The sequence below is a fragment of the Camelus bactrianus genome, chromosome 2 (genome assembly GCF_048773025.1).
Source record: "Camelus bactrianus isolate YW-2024 breed Bactrian camel chromosome 2, ASM4877302v1, whole genome shotgun sequence".
NCBI lineage: Eukaryota > Metazoa > Chordata > Mammalia > Artiodactyla > Camelidae > Camelus > Camelus bactrianus.
The window spans coordinates 74,093,790-74,110,817 of NC_133540.1; the positions used below are offsets into that span (position 1 = coordinate 74,093,790).

At 44.7% G+C, this 17,028-nt stretch overlaps 1 protein-coding gene and 1 non-coding gene across 2 annotated transcripts in view; both read right to left on the reverse strand.

The window, feature by feature from the left end:
* IGFBP7 (insulin like growth factor binding protein 7) overlaps positions 1-16,686 on the reverse strand; it is a 68,286-nt gene extending 51,600 nt beyond the window's left edge. The window contains exon 1 of the mRNA XM_010967517.3: positions 16,097-16,686. Coding sequence (XP_010965819.2) covers positions 16,097-16,571 — 475 coding nt within the window. The 5' untranslated portion in view covers positions 16,572-16,686. The remainder of the gene's footprint in view (positions 1-16,096) is intronic.
* Positions 10,847-10,954, reverse strand: LOC123612008 (U6 spliceosomal RNA). The gene has a single exon (XR_006719149.1). It is a non-coding gene; the product is annotated as a U6 spliceosomal RNA (small nuclear RNA).
* Positions 16,687-17,028: the final 342 nt, after the last annotated feature.

Sequence of the window (17,028 nt, forward strand, 5' to 3'; positions counted from 1 at the left end):
ATTAAAGAGTTGAGGTGTACATGTATGTGTGTGTATTCTTTGCTCCTCTGCATGTTTATTGACATGACTTACATGGGGCGCTTTTATTTCAACCTAACTGCCACTTCTTCCCACACTTCACAAACCACCAGATGGACCACAGGTTTGCAGGTTCCTTAGAGAAGGGGCATTATCTTTCTCATCACTGCAAATTGGTACCTCGCACAGCATTTACAAGAAGCAGGCACTTGACATGACTGACAGGGAAATCATAATTTTCCACTTCTAACGACAGTGAGGATTGGGTAACCTTTGTTTCCCGAGTTAAGTGATGGGGAAACTCACAGGACCGAGCCTAACTGCTGAGCATAAACCTGGAGAGAGAGGAGAAACCAGGTTGCAGGCAAGGTGAGGAGGGATGGTGCCGTGAGCCCAGCTGTGCGAGGGAAGGAAGGGCATGCAGGAGACCAGCTTGTGGCAAGGCTGGAGAGAGCAGTGGGAGGAACTTCCTGCCACTCCATGAAAACTTAGAGAAACCTAAACTTCTGAGTAACACCTGTGGAAGGGGAGTCCTGCTGACATATGAGTGCAGGGCAAAACCAGAGGCTGGTCTTGGGGACAGTGACACAGGGATAGCATAAGTGTTTGTTAAGCTGGGTCAAGAGTCCAGTGATTGTCTCCTAAGCATCTGCTTCGTAAGCACCTCTAAGCGCCAGAACTATGCAAAGGAAGCATAACTCATTCGTGTGCTCTGCTTTCAGAAACACTGGAAAGTTCCCTAATACTCATCAATGATCTGATCCCTTCCAACAGTGTCGAGCATCATTATTCATGGGTTCTGGACTTGTGAATCCACCTACTTGCTAAAATTTGTCACCCTCAAATCAAATCATCCTTGGACATGCACAGAGTGGGAAAAACTGTGAGGCCCCCGCTGAGGTCAGAGTGATGTCTGCCTTCTTGTTCCTGCTCTCGTACTGCAACCCTGCAGTCTATTTAGTGTCACTTTTTTTTTTTTTTTGCATTTTGTGCTTTCTGTTGGTGATCTCACTGTTCACAAGTGCAGCGCTAAAGGGCTATCTAGTATTCCTAAGCAAAAAAAAGGGCTATGATGTGTCTTAGGGAGAATGATAGGTAATATGTATTTGATAAGCTTCATTCAGGCACGAGTTACAGGTTGTTGTCTGTAAGTTCAATGTGAATGAATCAATGATGTATATTAAATGAGGCATCTTTAAACAGTAACACACATAAAACAAGGTCACGCACTGATTACTGAAAATGTGATCAGAGGCTCTCAGGAACCTATCTCTGCCCCAAGGAGCAATGGTTCAGCATTTACGAATTCAGTGTTCGCAGGACTTTAAAGAATATAACTACCATGAATAATGAAAATGCACCAAATTTGTGCCTTCCTCTGTTGCTGTTTAAGTGAAGGGGAAGGCAGACTACAAGTAACCTTTATTAAAAGCCAATTGTTTAAAAGCTTTTGCATGGCTAAAGATACCATCAACAAAACAAAAAGACAATCTACAGGATGGGAGAAAATATTTGCAAATGATGCAACTGATAAGAGACTAATTTCCAAAATATATAAACAGCACATATACCTTAATATCTAAAAAACAAGCAACCTAATACAAAAATGGGCAGAAGACCTAAACAAGCAATTCTTCAATGAAGACATACAAGTGGCCAACAGGCACATGAAAAAGTGCTTAGCACTGTCACAGAAAAGCAGATCAAAGCTACAATGAGATATCACCTCACACCAGTCAGAATGGCCATCATTCAAAAGTCCACAAACGATAGATGCTGGAGAGGGTGTGGAGAAAAGGGAACCCTCCTACACTGTTGGTAAGAGTGTAGATTGGTGCAGCCACTATGGAGGACGGAAAGGAGATTCACTTAAAAACTAAAAATAGATTTACCACGTGATCCAGCAATCCCACTCCTGGGCATATACTCAGAGAAAAATAAAATTCAAAAAGACACATGCACCCCAAAGTTCATATCAGCACTATTTACAATAGCCAAGACATGGAAACAACTCAAATGTCTATCAACAGATGATTGGATAAAGATGTGGTGTAAGAGTATACACACACACACACACACACACACACACACACACACAATGGACTACTACTCAGCCATAAAAAAGAATAAAATAATGCCATTTGCAGGAACAGGATGGACCTAGAGATCATCATTCTAAGTGAAGTGAGCTGGAAAGAGAAAAATGCCACATGATATCACTCTTATGTGGAATCTAAAAAAAAAAGGACAAAAATGAACTACTTATTTATAACTTAGATGACTGATTTCTTGAATATGTGTAAGCACATTTGACTGTTCTTTATGACTGGATTACCACATTCTATTGATTCTTATTTTGTGGTTGGCTTTATTCTTTTGATAACTATGTAAGTTTAGAAAGGTAAACCTCTATACTGTTCTTAGAAACAATGATTAGTACATACGTGTAAACTAAAAAATATGTGCAGTATATTGTATATATGTATTTACATGCAATATATTGTATATGTGCAGTCAAATTGTAACAATTCTACTTAATAAAACTGAAAAAAAAGCCAATTGTGGGCTGAACATTGTGTTCATTGTCTAAAGTACATTAACTCATGTAACTTTCAACTAACTTGTGAGGTATGTAGTATCCTCATTTTACAGATGAGAAGACTGATGCTCAGAGAGGTTAAGTAAATTTCCCAAGGTCACACAGCCAGTGGTAGAATAACAATCCCACTGCTTGTGAAATGATTAGAGGGAGATGACAGAATTGAAAATCTGTTCTCAGTCTCAGAGTTTTTGTAATAGTAGGATAAAGGGCAATTTGAGAAGATGCCAATCAGGAAGGTCTCAGCCAAGTGACAAGAGATTCTTCTCTAGGTTGAACCCAGAAGCTGGACAGAGTCATCTCTTCCTATCAGAGACCCCAGAGTGATGACACAGAGAGAGGTGGGCCTCCACCAGTGTGAATGTTCCCCTTTCCAACAGGGCACATTATAACCCACACTTAATTCATTTATTCAACAAGTATGTATTGAATACCAACTATATTATCCCAAGGACTATTTAAAGACACTGAAATTCTAAAGTGAACAAAGTAGAAAAAAACACTAGGCTCATGGAACTAATGTTCTAGAGACATGATTGAAAGATTGGATTGCATGGATTTAGGTGAATTAAGTACTGTGGTATTCAAACTGTTATTAATATCAACAAGTCAGACAGAGGTAGAAATATTTTCTTTCTGTCGGATTCAGATAACCGCACTGAGACAGTCAAGGAGATAAGAAGCAGTCAAAGCACCACACCGTGTGCACTGTATCGAGTGACCATGTTTTCTCTGGCTTCTACTTCCTCTGGTGTACTAGATGTTCTGAAAAATCGTCCTGCTGTGGAACATGAGAATTGGATCAACTGAGCTGAAATTGGCCCATCATTATTATAATTATCCCAAGGAAAGTCTTTTTAGATCAGTGGTTCTGAACCTGGCCTGGACATTAAATCATCTGGGAAGCTTTCAGAAGTCCTGCTGCCCAGATCACAAGCAAACCAATTTCATAACTGCTGATGCTGGGGAATCTGAAAGGTTATCCAGCTTCTTCTATCTCCTCTCCACACCCTCAGCTCTTCTGCTCTCCACCCTATACCGGGAGGTGGATGTTAGCACTTTTCAGATGGATGCAAAGAACCAGCCTCAGTGGGTACCATCATGATTCTAAATATGCCCGTTTATAGTTGAAAATCTGAGTTTTAAAAAAGAGTTCCTGCTAAGCTAAGGCTACATGTGAAAGCCAAAAAAGAGACACATGAAGTACAAGCAAAAGACTTTATGATTTCCACCAAAAAATCTCTAAAAGTCAAGGATAATGCCCCATATGTACTTAATGGATACTAATCATACTCTTCCTCTGCCAAGCTCTGATTTTGGTTCACATTCCTCTTTGGAATATCTCCAATATTTTTCAAAAATGAGACCAGCCAACAAAACCCCAAACATTTCCAACATATGCAGGGAAGAAACAGACCAGTAATTACTGAATTTGAGTGTCCTTTGAATCCAAAATGTCCCATCCATAAAAGGTATTACTAGAAAATAATGTGTGTGACCTGAGCTCGAAGATGGAAATATTCCACGCTGTGAAAGCAAAGCAACCCCCTTGGCCAGCAGCCTGGGTGGTTCCCATGTGACTATCTGCATTTGGACTCTGGAATCTCTCCCAGATGGAGCAGGACTCTGTCCTGGAATCCTTGAAGAGCAAGAATAAGAGCTAGGTGGAAGTTTCCAGAGATTTGTTTATAAGAATATTATCCTGCTATTTTGTTTGCACAGATTTAAACACAGGTTTTAGATCTAACCTAGAGATAAAAAAGGCCATATTACATTTGGATTGGTCAAAGTAAGACATTAACATGTCACAGTCCAGGCACTTGTAAACTAACTCATACCAGGGTTTATGATGCTAACAGCAATAAAAACTGAAATGAAACAGCATTTAATGAGACTTTACTATATGCCAGGTACCAGTGCTTTTCATGTAACTCATTTAAGCTCCCAGTGACCCTAAGTGGCAGATACTATTATTATACTTGTTTTGCAAGTAAGAAAACTCTGAATCAAGGAGGTTAGGGTCACACAAACAGTTAAGTGGCAGAGAGAAATTTGACTCAGGTGGTCTGAATCCAAACTTCACTCCCTTAACCACTCTGCCACATTTTCTCACACACACCAGCCAAGTTCTGGCCGTTGGGTGACCAGCACAGTCACAAGAGTCAGGTCTGGGGACCTGTGAAACTCATGGTCACCAGCGGGGTGACTGTCTCCCCCATCCCCTGGACTGGACCTAAGAGGGGCCACAGGGTTTTGTTCTGATACATGGAGTGGATTAGGATCCTAGGACATCTGAAAAAAACTTCATCCCAAAGGAGTATCAAGAAAAGAAGGGACAGTCATCTCTGGCTGATGTGTACTGAACTGGCTGCCTTATGGGGGTGGCAGGCCAAGTGTTTTTTCATTCACTCTCTTATGGGGGAAGCCAGGAGGTGGCTCCTGAGTCTGGGAGCAGACTGAGTAGAGCTCACTGGTTATAAAGTTGCTGGCCAGGCTCTGTAAGAAAGGGCTGGGAGGTGGAGAAAGGAAACCACATTTCTTTGAGCTCAGTCAGACAGGAGAAAGGGGCCGTGAGTAATGACAGGCCAGGCAGAGCAGGTGAAAAGAAAGAGGGCTCAGATGAGGCAGGAATGAGGCAGGGGGCCGCTAACTTGCCCACATCACGACTGGGTCCTGAACAGGCCTGCCCTTGCCCTGACAGTTATCTTCCAGTGAACCAAAGGCTCAGTGGTGCAGAAAGAGCCAAGCTGGATCAGCTCCTGCCTCCTGCGCTACAGCTCTGATGTGAGACACACCTGAGTGGAGAGGGGCCTCTGGCTCCCCAGCCCTCACCTGTCAAAACTCAGGCAGCATCCTGATCTCTGCCCCAGCCTGCCCTCTCCAGCTGGGCTGAGCGTCTCTAACAAGCAGCCTCGCTGCACGGTCCCCTCGCCTCGCCTCCTCTAACGCAGAGCTGCGCTGCCGCTGAAGCACTTCACTCTCCATCCCACGCTCTGGCTTCCCCAGGCGGGTCCTTTGGAAGCCAGGGTGGCGGTGTAATTGCTGCAGCTGCTATTGAAATTCACTTTTGGCTTTCTGTTCCCTGAGCAGAAAGTTCTGAAAGCTCCCACGGAGAAGGAGCGGGCTCTGTATCCCGCAGGCTTGGACTGTCCTGACAAATTCCTAAAGCCGCATTTCTGTGTGGTCTCTTTCAAAACCTTCTGAAGGTTCCAGGAGATCTATTTCTTGATAAATTTTTCTCCCTTGCTTGGGGTCAGACCAGAAGAGAGTTGAACAGATGTTAGATCTGAAGCTTTCCCGATTCAAACACTTGACCACCAGCCTGCTAATCTGCCGTGATGTAAATGAAATGCCTTTGAGCTTTTCTCACTCAGGGAAAAAGACAAGCCTCCAAGAGAGCTGGAGACGTCCCTTCTTCAAGAAAAACAACATGAAAGAACAGGGTGACTGGAGTCAGCTGCACTTCTGCCTGCTAAAATATTAAAGTGCTCTTTTTATTCCTCTCACAAAGTCAAAATAGATTACACGTAACTGAGTTCTCAAACTGCTACATAGATTTTTCCCTCTTCTGCAAGTGGTCACCTGATGGACAAAAAATATGCTTCAATTCCTATAAATGCAAATTCCCTCAAGAGAGTAGCCCTACAATGAACTACAGCTTAAATGTGGAGTAAATATTGTGTTCCCAGCCAGGAATACTGATGGTTCCGTGCTGGGGGCAGGCCTCAGTCAGCACTAAGGGCTAAAACCTCCGGTGAAAGCACACATTTGAGTGTGTTGACAGTTATCTTAGTGATTTTCTCCTATACCCTATTTGGAGTTTCCAGAAAGGCCCGGCAATGATCAAACACCACACACAAATGTTACGTCCCAAGAGGTCCTGCTTGGGACAACTGTCATGTCAGCTGCCCCTAGCACACAAGCCGTTCAAGAGACTCTTGGCTGCAATTAAGGAGACTGCCTCTCAGATCGCCAAGGGCTGGGAAGGGCTGATGCTAGACTGGGCTCGGGGATCTGTATGAAGGCCGCTCAGACGCGTTCATTCATGTAAGACATACCGCCTTTCCCTGAATGTAGTATGACATTACAAGGCATACCACATTACCACAAAAGCCAATTAAACGATGACATCAACTTTGTTATCATATGTAATTTCTTTTTTAGGCTAATTAGAGCGATTTAGAGAGGAATGTGTCATTCACCCCCCTTGTCAATGCACCAAAAAGAAAACAGAAGCAAGATAAATTCTTTAAGATACTCCTAATGCTTTTTCATACCCAAGAGTTTGACTTCTGTGAGTCACCTTTGTTTTAAGCTGTTAATTTTGAAATAATTTTAGGTTTACAGAAGAGAGAGACAGTAATACAGATGCTGCTGGTCTCTGGGCCACACTGTGACCAGCAAGGCTGCAGGAGAACACCCAGATTTACATACCAGAACTAGTAACACAGCTAGTCCGCGATGGCCGACCTTCAATTCCTTATTTGGAAACTGGGATGTTAATTCCCCTTACCTTCCAAGGCTGTTGTGAGGTTTCTAAGGGAACATCCCCAGAAACCCTCAGTAACTGTAAAGTACCATAAAGTACTATACAAGCCTCAGTTATCATTATCACACCCCACAAGGCACTATGCAGAGTTCTGGCCCTGAAGGAGTTTACAGTCTAGTCAGTAATGGTCCTTTACGTTACCTGGTGCTGCACAGTTCTGCACAGTGATGTCATACCTATTCTATAATTTGACTTTTGCAACAATCCTCTGAAGTAGGTAGACTAAACTGTGCCTTTGTTTATTTTATATATATATATATAATCCCAACATTTTGAAGCGGTTGCTTTTTTCATAGTGGTAAACTCTACTTTGAACACATCGGCTGGTCCTTGCCAATAACTCTTACTGTAAGTAACTTCACCCCATATGAATGGGGCTTTGTCAACACTGGGTTACTAGGTCTATTTTACCTGGTCTGAACCTTTCTTACTTTCCAGATACAAAACATCGTAACCCTGACCTGCTTTGGGGCCCAGGAGATTTCATGGCTGGCTCCTCTCTCTGGTGACCCACTGCTCGGTAGAGGCACTGAGGAAGGAGGGGAGCTGGGTATTGCTGCTCCAGCGGTTTCTGATCAACCTCTGTAGGACGGTTAAGTCAATTCAACAAGTTAGCTTTTTCAAAGGCACCAGACCATTCTGACATTAATCCAGCTTGGGATAAAACAGAGTTCAACTATTAATTTTAACAGAGTTCAACACATTAATTTTAAGTCAAAAATAAACATCCCTCCCTCCATTATCAACCCTGGCTCTCTTCTCCTGACCTCCTTTCTCTTGCAGGCTTCATGGGGTGGTGGCCTTGATCAGCCTGAAAACTCCACACAGATCAGGCTTGGGAAAGCTTTCCTTAGATATTTCTAAAGTCCCTCCCGCTCTCCCACGTGCCTCATAAAGAGTAAAGGACTCACTGGGAAATCTTTAAAATTGCCTAAAATAGCTAGACTCATTCACTTACATACTCCTAAGTCTTCTTTCATCTCCAAGCTTTCCAACAGTGCAGTCCTGGATCTAAATTACAAAAAAGGGCACACTCATATGCCCCGGCTTAAAAAGTTCTTTTGACAGTAATTCAGGTTTTTTGTTTTTTCTTTTTAAACAGTTGCTAAAAACAAGATGTTATTTGTCTTACAATTAAAAACACAGATGAGGTAAGATCATTTGTGGGGTAGCCTGAGGTAAAGGAAGCACCATTATCTTATCCACTGTGGGGAGGAATTCAGAACACTGGAAGGCTGGCTGGCCTTGGACTCCGTCCAGGGGAGTTCTGTCCCTAAGCAAAAGAGAGCCTTATAAGGCAGCTTCTCCTAGAAGGCAAGTCTATGACAAACCCTGAGGGCAGGCCCTAGAGAAAGATGGGCTTATCATTCCCAAGTAACAAACCACATCAAACAAATGCCTGCTCAGCTCAATCCCTCCATCTCAGGTCCATGTAAAAGGCCTCAAGTTTTAACATCCTCTCTCAGACGCTTCCCCTCCTCCCTTCGGTGCTCTCTAGCTCCACAAAAAGAGAATCTTCGAAACATAATTCTCCTGACTCCCACACGAGCACATCACAGTATTCAATAGTTTTTACTGCAAGTTCTTCCTGGAGTGTAATCGAAATGTGCCTTGTGGCTGTGTGGTTCTAGGACTGTTAATTTGTCTCCTGAAGAATTGTAGAACAGTAGGTCAGGCACCTTCCACTTAATAACTAATTCCCAAACCATGAAGAAACATTTACTTGTTCTTTGGGTTACTTTCCTTGAAAAGAGTCTTAAGTCCTTTAAGACCCTTCTTCAAGGCTGCTTGTTTTCTTTTCTAAAGCTTCCTCAGGTTTTCAAATCTTTCCTAAGATGCGGTGATTAAAACTGGGTAAAGGGATAAGAAAGAACCAGTGACTTATTCAACTTTCTAGAACTTTCTGTGTGCAATTAACGGCAACTGAGGCCAGGAAAAAATTTTTAAAGCATTTCTATTCAGGTGGGGTAGACTCTTTGAGATGTGGCTTTTTCTGTTTCTGATCTGCAAGCAGAGAGAGAAAGAGGAATGGGGATTACAGGAGGAAGAGCTTGCTGACATGATCGAGTGGCTGTAATTCAGAAGCAGGGCTGGCTAACGAGGGCACTTTGTGAGGGGTCATTTAGTAAGAACACAGCGCAGTACTGGCTTCTCACTCCCAAGTAACAGCTTGCCATGGCAGGCTGGGAACCCAGGTTTGACAATGCTTCTAAGATTTGAGAGAGAAAGCAGAGGTCCTGTGAGGAGGGAGTCTAGCTAGCACCTCTTGCCTGGGTTGTAGTAACAGCTTCCTAACGGAAGTCTCTGCAGTCTTGCCCCCTTTCAATCCATCCTCCTCAGGGCAGCCAACAGAGATGTTTAAAAAGCACAAATCCAATTATATCACTCAAGCGATGCTGTGACAGCATCTAAACTTCTTAATTAGCCCTCCATCACTGGGCTCTGTTCAGTGTCCAGCTGCCACCTCTGCCCTCCCTCCCTGCGAGGCAGCCCCATGGAACCACGTGCTATTCCTTCTGCCCAGAATGCTCTTCTCATCCCCCCCCAACTCCATCCCAACCTCCAGCCTCGTCTCCAGCCAATTCCTTCTTACCCCCACCTCAGGGAGGACCCCATTCTTCCAGGAAGTCATTTCAGGCTCTTTCTCCACAAATCTGGGTTAAGGATCCCCCTCCTCTGTGCTCCCTGACCATCTCTGTGGCATCATTATGTTAATTTAGCAAAGTGCTGCCCTGACTTGCACCCCCCACCCCCACCCAAGATAAATCAGACCAGAATAATTTCATTCAGTTCTGGAACCCTTGTTTCAAATTTCAATGAAGCTCTACAATTTTGACACCAGTTACAATGGTGTGTTTTTCCCCACACCACCAAGTAACTCCCTGACACCAGCTGGGCATCCTACAATTCAACTCAATTCTGACGCTACCTGGAGAGAGATCACACAGGTTAAGGGCTCAGTCCCACAGGACTACCCCCTCCACCCAATTCAGACCCCAATCACAAGTTCAGGTTGTCATATGTGTTTCTGACAGACTGGCCACAAATTAGAAGTTCAATTAATTTGCTACAGTGGCTCACAGAACTCAGAGAAACATTTTACTTACTGGCTTACTGGTTTATTATAAAAGGATGTGACTCAGGAGCAGCCAGACGAAAGAGGTGCTCAGGGCAAGGCGTGGGGAAAGGAGCCTAGAGCTTCCACGCGCTCAGAGCGAGTCACTCTCCCAGCACCTCCACGTGTTCACCAGCCTGGGGGCTCTCCTGACCAGTCCTTTGGGGTTTTATGGAGACTTCATTACATAGGCACGATTGATTAAATCATTCACTCATTGGTGACTGAACTCAATCTCCAGCCCCTCTCCTCCCCCGGGAGGTTAGGGGGTCTGGGGCAAGACTGAAAGCGCCAATCCACTAATCCCACGGTTGGCCCCACTGGCAACCAGCCCCCATCCTGAGGTGACCTAGGGGCTTTCCGAAAGTCACCTCACCAACATAACAAAAGACACCTTCATCTGCTTGTAATACTCAGAAAATTCCACAGGTTTTAGGGAAATATGTGGCAGGAATTGAATGAAGGTCAAGTATATACTTCTTATTATAAATCACAATATTATAAATTCATAAATTCTTTGAAGGATAGTAGTAGAACACGGGCATTTATTTTTATTTATTTATTTCTTCTTATGGAACACTTCACGTATTTGCGTGTCATCCTTGTGCTGGGGCCACACTAATCTTCTCTGTTATCGTTTCAGTTTTAGTATATGTGCAGCCAAAGCGAGCACTAGAACATGGGAATTTAAATGATACATTACCAACAGAACAATGAGCCTAAAACGAACTTCTCGAAAAACAAATGTTTAAAATTCATCAAATAAAATGCGTTTCTGAATATCAAAATCTTTACTGAAGCTTTTCCCATTTACAGAATGGTTTCTGTTGCTCTCAACCTAATTCTAACCAGCAAGAAGATGTGGAAATGGGATTTGAGGGGGAAAGTGACCACCTAATGTTAGAGTTCAGAACAGCAGAGGATGGGAAGGCGAGCCAATGTCCGATGCACTCCCTGGCTCACACATCAGGCAGGCAGAAGACACAGGGAGAATAGAAGGCAGACAGGCAGAAGAGTCCACTGCCTGGTTTCCAACGAGAAGGCACTTTCTTAAGAGGATTCCTGCGTTTTGTCAACAAATATTTAGAAAGTGTCCAACTATTAGCCAGTCATTGAGTTTATAAGGAATAGGAAGATGGAGTCCCTCTTTTAGGATGCTGCTGGTCCTGAGAGGAAGACAGACATTCAGAGAGCCCTTTGGAGGCTGTGGAAGGTTCTACACTAACTGGAAGAGCTCTATGTCCCCTCAGGAGCTCTGCTCCCTTTGCAGAAATCCTCACAAGGTCCTCAGCATGGCTCGGTCCACCCACCTACCACGGCTCATCCATCCCTAGTCTCTGTCCTACTCCCTGGTGCACATTCTTCACAGCACACGCTACTATGTGAAAATATGTTTACTTGTTCCTGTCTAAAACTTACAGTAAATGCCACAAGAGAGGGATCTTGTGTACCTTATTCAAGGCTGCCTACCCTGGGACTAGAAGAGTGCCTGGCAAATTCATTCATCCATTCAACATATGTTTAAAGCATCTGCTAGTGCCAGGCACTGATCTAGGCCCTTGAGAATAGAACAGGGAGCAAAAATTCCCTTCCCTTAAGGAGCTTAATTTCAAGTTGAAATAATGAGAGCAATGAATATTCACTGAGTGTTTTCTACAGATAACTTTCACACTGAATCTTCACAGTTCTACAGGACAGGTATGATTATAATCCCTGCATTACAGGTGAGGAAACCCAGGTCCAGAGAGGTCAGGGAACTTGCTCAAGGCTAAGTTACTGGCAGAGTTAAGATTCACACCCAGAGAGTCTGGTTCTAGAACTCAGCGTCTTAACTATTCTGCTCCAAGGCCTCTTCTCATATATACATGTTACATGTGCAATAAATACTGTTGGAGAAGTGGCTGGAAGGCAGAGGAGCTGAATAGATATTTTTCCAAACAAAAATACATACAGATGGCCAATAGGCATAAGAAGGATATTCAACATCACTAATTATTAGGGAAATGCACATCAAAACCACAATGAGATATGACTTCACACCTGTCAGAATGGCTATTACCAAAAAGGTAAGAAATAACAAGTGTTGGTGAGGATGTGGATAAAAGGAAACCCTCATGCACTGTTGGTGGGAATGTAAACTGGTGCAGCTACTATGGAAAACAGTATAGATGTTCCTCAAAAAATTAAGAATAGAACTACTCAGCTATCGCACTTCTGACTATTTACCCAAAGAATACGAAAGCACTAATTTGAAATATATGCACCACTATGTTCATCACAGCATTGTTTACAATTGCCAAGATACAGAAACAACCCGAGTGCCCAGTGATGGATGACTGGATAAACATGTGGTATATGTAAACAATGGAAAGCTGTTCTGCCATGAAAAAGATGAAATCTTGTCATTTGCAACAACATGGATGGATCTTGAGGGTATTGTGCCAAGTGAAATAAGTCAGAAGGAGAAATGATTTAAATTATATGTGGAATAAAAAAAACCAAAAAACAAAAATAAGTGAGCAAACCAAACCAAACAAAAACCAACATGTAGACAGAGAGAACAGAGCAGTGGTCACCAGAGGGGATGGGGTGAATGGCAAAATCAATAAAGGGGGTCAACTGCATGGTGACAGATGGAAACAAAATTTGTAGTGGTGAGCACCCTGTCAGGTGTACAGAAGAAGAAACATAATGCTGTACATGTCAAGTGAAACTTATGTAATGTTATAAACCAATGTTATCCTAATGAAAAATAGATTTAAAAAAGTAACACCCTCCACTCCCCAACAAAAAATGTATAAACAGAATCAGAACATATACAATAATGGCTGGAAGCCTACACTGAGCTGAAGAAGGACAAGGACATCATTATGGCAGGCGGTGGGGAGAGAGTCAAGGGGCTTCCCAGGGAAGGTGGCACAGCTGATCCTTGAAGGCTAAGGTTCAAAGCGGGGAAAGGAAAGTGAGGGTGTGATTGCAAACAACAGCAAAGAGCGAACAATTATTGTGGACCATAAAGGGGGTTGGAGAGAAGAGGCCAAAATAAGAGTTACTGTGAAGAGCCTCGTATGCCCTGCTAAGTAGTTTTAACTTGGTCCTAAAAGTATTAACAAGGGAGACCCTTAAGAATGAATTCTGATTCCACAAGTCAACATTAATTCTGAGGGAGAAGAAGAGGGGATGGGACCCAAAGGGACCAAGAGATTGCCACGGAGCTCAGATATAAAAGACCAAGAACATAGGGGTACCAAGAAACGGAATAAAGGAGCACCATGTTCTCTTCCGCCTGTGAGATGTTATTATACATCTTGGCATTTCTATTTACTTTTTATTAAACTGAATTTTCAAATCCCCTCTTCCAGTTACCCATGACTTCAGGGACCTCAATAAGACCTAATGGCACTAAATTCATGGTGACAGTTTCAAGATTTGAGATTATTAACTCATTATCTTTTATGCAGATTTTCAAAAAGATGGCTTTGCTTCTTATCACAGAGGTAGGTACAAAAAACAAGTGGACCAGCATCTCTCCCCAGAAGGTGGGTAAGTGGTGACTTCAGAAAAGAAGGGACTGGGAAAAGACGGGGAGTGTCTCCATGGCTCCAGGGAAAGTGCTTTGAGAGGTAGGTTTGTAACCTGTATGGATTCTTTCTTAATCAGCAAGACCAGACCTGTTTTGTGCATCCCCAGCTGCACAGCACCTAGCACAGTGCGGACACATGCGAGATGCTCAATAAATGTAGGCTAAATGAGACCAACAGTGATGCTCACTCCCTCTCAATATTTGAGGAAGCATAATTCAAGTTTCTTCTGAGGGTAGAAAAGGCTGGAAGAACCCAGAGAATGTATTTCCTACTCTTTGCAAAGCCCCAGTAGTAAATGGCACAGAAGTACGTGGCAATCTGATGGGTTTGCTTCTATAATTGTCAAAACACATCCAGGAATCAGGAGAAATCTATTAGGAAATCTGGGTGTAGTCCCATTTATCTCTGCTGAGGAAAAGTACTCTGGTGAACCTCACATCCTTTTCTGCTCTCTCTGGCATTCTCCCTATAGGGCCCCAGGCCCTGGACCCTGTATCTCTAAATTTAGGTTGGGGAAAAAAGGCTAATTTGTGTCAAGGTTTTCAGTTTTAGATGCTATTTCTCTTAACATTTTCCCAAACATAAAGAAAAACCAGGTCTGTACCCTCATGGGGTTTGCAGTCTGGAGAGATGCAGAGATGGGTTTACACGATAATGGAGTTATGTGACTCCTTCTATATGACTATCCAGCTCAACATTTGATAATTGCACTGTGTGATTGTTTAGAGATGTAAATAGCAGAAGAGAAGATGGATAAAACTACCTACAGGCTAGAACTGACAATACTTAAATCATCATCGAGGTAACCTGCTTTGACAAGGCAAGTTCCATGGATTTGGAAAGACTATGGGGAAAAATTCCCCTTAGAATGTGCAAGAAAAATGTCAGTATTTGGAATGAATTCTTAAACTATGGACATTTCTCTTTTCATGGCATGACTGATAAATTAGACCCAAAGGCACAAATGATTGGTTCTGTTGGAAAAGTATGCAGATTATTTGGATTGTGATTTTCTAAATTTAAGGTGATGATAATGTGAATAGTAAGTTGTTAACACTATTTAAGGCTTTCAATAGTGAACTCTGAAATCAGTGACAGACGACCTATTAGTGTCTAGGCTTCTGGGAAAAACTCTAAAAAAAAAAAAAGAATTATTTGGAAAGCTTAGAGAAAGTCTGAGCTGTGTTAAAGAAGCAACTGCTTCTGTCATTTCAGGAGAACTACCTCCTCTCTTTTCTACCTTGGCTCAGACCAGGAGAGGGACTGCCAAGGTTGGATTTCTAACTTTCCCTTGAAACTACTGCCTATGGAAAATGTTATTTCAGACATTAGAATTAAAAGCCCCCCCCCCTTTTTTTGCAAGTCCAGACTCTATTTTCCCGTTTCATTTATGACAAGCTTGGTTGGACTTGTTTGGAATAAAATAAAAGATCAAACATAACCTCAAAGGCATTCCTGCTGAACAATGCATCCTGGGGACAAATTACGCAAAAAAGGAACAAGAAAGAAAAACAAAATGGTCATAAGGTTCACAACATAAACAACATCATTAAAAAGCATTCTTCAAAGAGTTTGGGGGGTTTTACCCACATATAATTAGATAGTTAGATTACTGTTTGCGACTCTAACTTCCAGTGAGTGAATTATTTTCCTTAATATTAAGAAAGAAGAAACCATGAAATCCAATTTGTAAAATTCTTACAATCTAGCCAATTAAATGTGGGACAATTAACTTCTCTCTGAGAGTCCTTATTTTGTATCTCATCGTCAAACTCCTTTCTCCTCTTGACTTCATCTCTATACACCCAAGCCAAGAAAGAACGAAAAGAAAATGACAACTCTGGGTTGCCAAAAGAGTGGGGGCAGCTTTTGAAGATCGATTTGCCAGCGGTTAGCACGAGCTGGATGAGCTTTGGGGATGCGAGTGTCTGTGGAATCGGGAATCTTTTCCATATATACACTTGGCATGCAGTCCTCACTTTCTTGGCGCACGCACCGAACTCTCAAAATAAAACCACCAAAAAAAGAGAAGGGGAGACTACGCCCATCCCTCCAGGCATCCCTCGGCCGCCAACTCCTCCCCGCCCCTCCTGCCCACGGGAGGAGCCGCGGGAACCAGCTGGGCCGCGGGCCGCGGGCCGCAGACGCCCTATCAGGTCTGCCCCGCGAGGGGGCGCCCTGCTCTCCGGGCTGAGCGGGGCGGGGTCGGAGGGGAACGCGCTCATGCCCACCTTGCTCGCAGGTGCCCTTGCTGACCTGGGTGACGGCCTTCTCTCCGCGGCTCTCGGCCCTCAGGCTGGCGGCGCGCAGCTGGCAGCCGCTGGGGTAGGTGATGCCGTCACTGCCGCACACCGGGTAGCGGCTCTTGCACACGCACACGCCGCTCACCACCGGGCCGCCGGCTGCTGCCCCGGCTTTACCCTTCCGCCTCTTGCGGCTCTTCACGCACTCCATGCCCGGCGCGCAGTGCCCCCTGCCGGCTCCGCCGCCCCCGCACGGCTCGCCCTCGCCGCGGGCGCACACCGGGCAGCAGCCACACGCGTCGCGGGTCTCGCCCAGCGGGCAGCCTCGCGGGGGCAGGGGCGGGCAGGCGGCCGGCTCGCAGGGGCCACAGGCGTCCGAAGAGGAGGAAGAGGAGAGGGGCAGGAGCAGGAGCAGCAGCCCGGCGGCGCCGAGGAGCAGGGCGGGCAGCGGCGGCCGCTCCATGGCTAACCGTGGTGGCGGTGGCGGGAGCGCGAGTGAGCCGGCGCCCTCCGGCCGGCCCTTTAAACCCGGTGCCCCGCCCGGCCGGACCGCGGGAACCACACCCCGTGGCGACGAGAGCGTGGCCGCCTCGCCCGCGCCGCCTCTCCCGGGACCGCGGCGCTCGAGCGCGCCCCTGCTGGCGGGGCCGGGCCGGGCAGCCGCGGGGCAGCCACGGGGGTGGGGGCCTCTGGGTCTCAGGGCTCCGAACGCACCTCGCCGGCTCCTGCTCGGCCCCTGCTCCCGAGGGCTGCAACCCCAGTCCTTGGGGGATCGCCCGCAGTGAGAACGGCTCCCTCACCCTCTGGTCCCTCGCCTTTCCCAGTCGGAATATTTATACTTCTTAACAACTTTGAGATGACCCCACGTTTAATCCATTAAATTCTCCGCGGGTCTGGGAGACCTGAAAACTGATTACTTT